General features: G+C 51.3%; 1 protein-coding gene across 1 annotated transcript; it reads left to right on the forward strand.

Moving 5' to 3' along the window:
* The first annotated feature begins 1,435 nt into the window (after window positions 1-1,435).
* Window positions 1,436-3,152, forward strand: LOC117851373 (UDP-glycosyltransferase 90A1). Its single transcript, XM_034733180.2, has one exon. It carries the CDS (start codon window positions 1,559-1,561, stop codon window positions 2,984-2,986), a length of 1,428 nt encoding a protein of 475 aa, XP_034589071.1. The 5' UTR covers window positions 1,436-1,558; the 3' UTR covers window positions 2,987-3,152.

Here is a 3,152-nt window from a genome sequence, read left to right on the forward strand (position 1 = left end):
TACGGTAGCACCATATTGTCAAATCATGGACTAATTAGGCTTAATAGATTCGTCTCTGATTTAGTCTAGGGGTTGTGTAATTAGTTTTGTAATTAGTCTAGGTTTAATACTCCTAATTAGTGTCCAAACATTCGATGTGACGGGACTAAAATTTAACCTCCTCCTCTCAAACACCCCTAAATTACCGGACAGAGGGAGTAGAGTTTTGCAGCTTCGGGTCACTCAGGCTAGTCCCAGTGCAAGGTTTCATCACACTGTTTCCAAGGATGCCACATCATCCCATGAGGTGTATTCTCATGAATGAAACAGAGAGTCCCAATGCATAGTTTCATTTCACGATTTCATAGGATGACCATGACATTTAATTGTGAGGCATGTGATTGGATATGGTTAGATGAAATGAAACTCTATAGCTCCCAATGCAAGTTTCATAGTCTTGGAAATAGTGTATACACAGTTTCATCCTGATGAAACTACTTCCCTCTCTCACTTCATAACTATCATGCCATGTCATCACATATGCTGATGTGTCACTGTATTTAATGTGCATGAAACCTCTATGAAATCCTCATTGGGATTAGCCTCACAGCCCAACTGCAGCGCTTCCCGCTTCCCGGGAAGGATAGGATTGCTGCTAGCCTCTACTATTAGGGGGTGTTTGGGAACACCCTATTAAAGTTTAACACCTATCACGTCGGATGTTTGGATGCTAATTAGGAGTACTAAATATAAGCTAATTACAAAACTAATTGCACAGATGGAGTATAATTCGCGAGACGAATCTATTAAGCCTAATTAGTCCATAATTTGATAATGTGGTGCTACAGTAACCATTTGCTAATGATGGATTAATTAGGCTTAATAGATTCGTCTTGCGAATTAGCACAAGGTTCTGCAATTAGTTTTATAATTAGCTCATGTTTAGTCCTCCTAATTAGTATCCGAACATCCGATGTGACACTGTTAAAGTTTAGCATCTCGTATCCAAATAACCCCTTATCCTCTCCCCGACATGAGCTCCACTGCTGCCACTGGAGCTGCTCCAATGCTAGAGGAAATCCTATGCATATCTCTCCACCCGAAAAGATTCCAAAACAAAAGCAGTCAACACCGAGTACAACAAGCTACTCTCTACGTAAAAAAAATGCAACTCTTGCCTGCCTAGAAGTATTCGAGGTACAAAATAAATATTAATAAACTAATCATATAATATAGTTTTATACTACTCGAGAAGCGAGGGTTGAATTGTTTTTTTGGACGGACGGAGCAGGCAGACCCTACACGAAATGTTCCAAAACAAAAAAAAGCAATTCGATACCAGCTAATAACCACACCGTCAAAACAATCGTAGACAGCTGGCCACTAGCAGCTTTGGAGAGAAACTTCTAGCTAGCTTTGATGATGCGTGCGAGTACATGATATTACGATCACCATTCACCGGTCACCACACGCTACAGCAATAAATTCGCATAAGACACCAGCCCGGCACCGCACGCACTTGCACGGCTCGACCGGCACGGTGCACGCGCAGCTCGCCACTTTGCTAGCAGCTAGCTGTATGTCCATGCCCATGGCCTCCTCCTCGCCGCCCCCGGTGCTCCGTCACGTGGTCATGCTCCCCTTCATGGCCAAGGGCCACGCCATGCCGCTCCTCCACCTGACCCGCCTCCTCCTCTGCCGGGGCCTCGCGTCGGCCGTCACCTTCCTCGCCACACCGCGCGACGCGCCCTTCATCCGCACCGGCGCCCCCCGCGCGGCCGCCGTCGTCGAGCTGCCGTTCCCCTCCTCGGCGGCAGGCCCGCAGAGCATGGAGGACCTCCCTTCCGCGTCCAGCTTCCTCGACGTCGTCTCCGCCTCCGCCGCGCTCCGACCGGCGTTTGGGGACGCACTGGCGGCGCTGGACCCTCGGCCGGACCTGCTCGTCCACGACGGGTTCCTCCCGTGGGCCAAGGACACCGCCGACGAACTCGGCGTACCGCGGCTCGTCTCGCTCGGCATGGGAGCCTTCGCCTCCTGCGTCCCGATGGCCGTCCTGGCGCAGAAGCCACACGCGCGTGTGAGCTCGCCGTCGGAGCCGTTCGAGGTCGACGGCTTTCCGGGGCTCCGGTTCACCAAGGCGGACCTGAGCCCGCCCTTCGACGACCCGGAGCCGGCCGGCCCTCACTGGGATTTCATCTGCGAGAGCGGCAGGGCCATGGGCTCGAGCCGGGGCAGTATCCTCAATTCCTTCCATGAGCTCGAGTCATTCTACATAGACAAGTGGAACCGTGAGATGCCGCTCAACAAGATGTGGCCGGTCGGTCCGCTCTGCCTTGCCGGCGAACCGGTCCGGACCTTGGATTCAGATATAGCCGCCTGGCTTGACTCAAGGCTCGCGATGAACCGCCCGGTTCTATACGTGGCATTCGGTTCGCAGGCTGACCTGAGCCGGTCACAACTTGAGGAGATCGCAATTGGCTTGGACCGGTCGGATCTGGACTTCATATGGGTGGTTCGATCGAAGTGGTTCGGTCAAGACGAGCCATTCCAAGGCAGGTTCGGTGACAGAGGTAAAGTGGTGAAATATTTTATCAACCAGCTCGGTGTTTTGAGCCATAAAGCTATCAAAGGCTTTTTCAGTCATTGCGGGTGGAACTCGGTGATGGAGAGCATCAGCATGGGTGTCCCCATCCTCGCGTATCCAATGGCGGCAGAGCAGAAGCTAAACGCAAAATTCGTTGTCGATGTGCTCAAAGTCGGAATCAGAATTTGGCCGTCGAAAATGGGGGACGGTGGCCCTGGAAGCGAGCTGGTTCCGAGCGAAGATGTGCAAACGTTGGCTAGAGAGTTGATCCTGGGAGAGGGAGGGAAATGTGCGGCCGCCAAAGCGAGTGAGCTCGCAACCTCGGCTAGAGCCGCTATGGAGACGGGCGGGTCGTCGTTTGAAAGCCTAGAGCTGATGCTCCGTGAGGTGTGTGAGATTGGAAGGCCGGAGGCTAAAGAGTGATCAGCAGCTATCGTCTTCAGTGCTAAGACGGTGTTTGGTTCGTAGTATGGTAATGTAAATGCAAATGAAATGGATCGTAGTCCTTTCAACTATGAAATGTGCGACTAAACTCTTTGTTTGGTTCTACTGCGGTAACGTAATCAAATAGCATGCTTCTTCTGTTTTC

The sequence above is a fragment of the Setaria viridis genome, chromosome 4 (genome assembly GCF_005286985.2).
Source record: "Setaria viridis chromosome 4, Setaria_viridis_v4.0, whole genome shotgun sequence".
Lineage (NCBI taxonomy): Eukaryota > Viridiplantae > Streptophyta > Magnoliopsida > Poales > Poaceae > Setaria > Setaria viridis.

Excerpts from the sequence above, each read along its gene's own strand:
- LOC117851373 (XM_034733180.2), top strand. The coding sequence starts at position 1,559 with ATGTCCATGCCCATGGCCTCCTCCTCGCCGCCCCCGGTGCTCCGTCAC.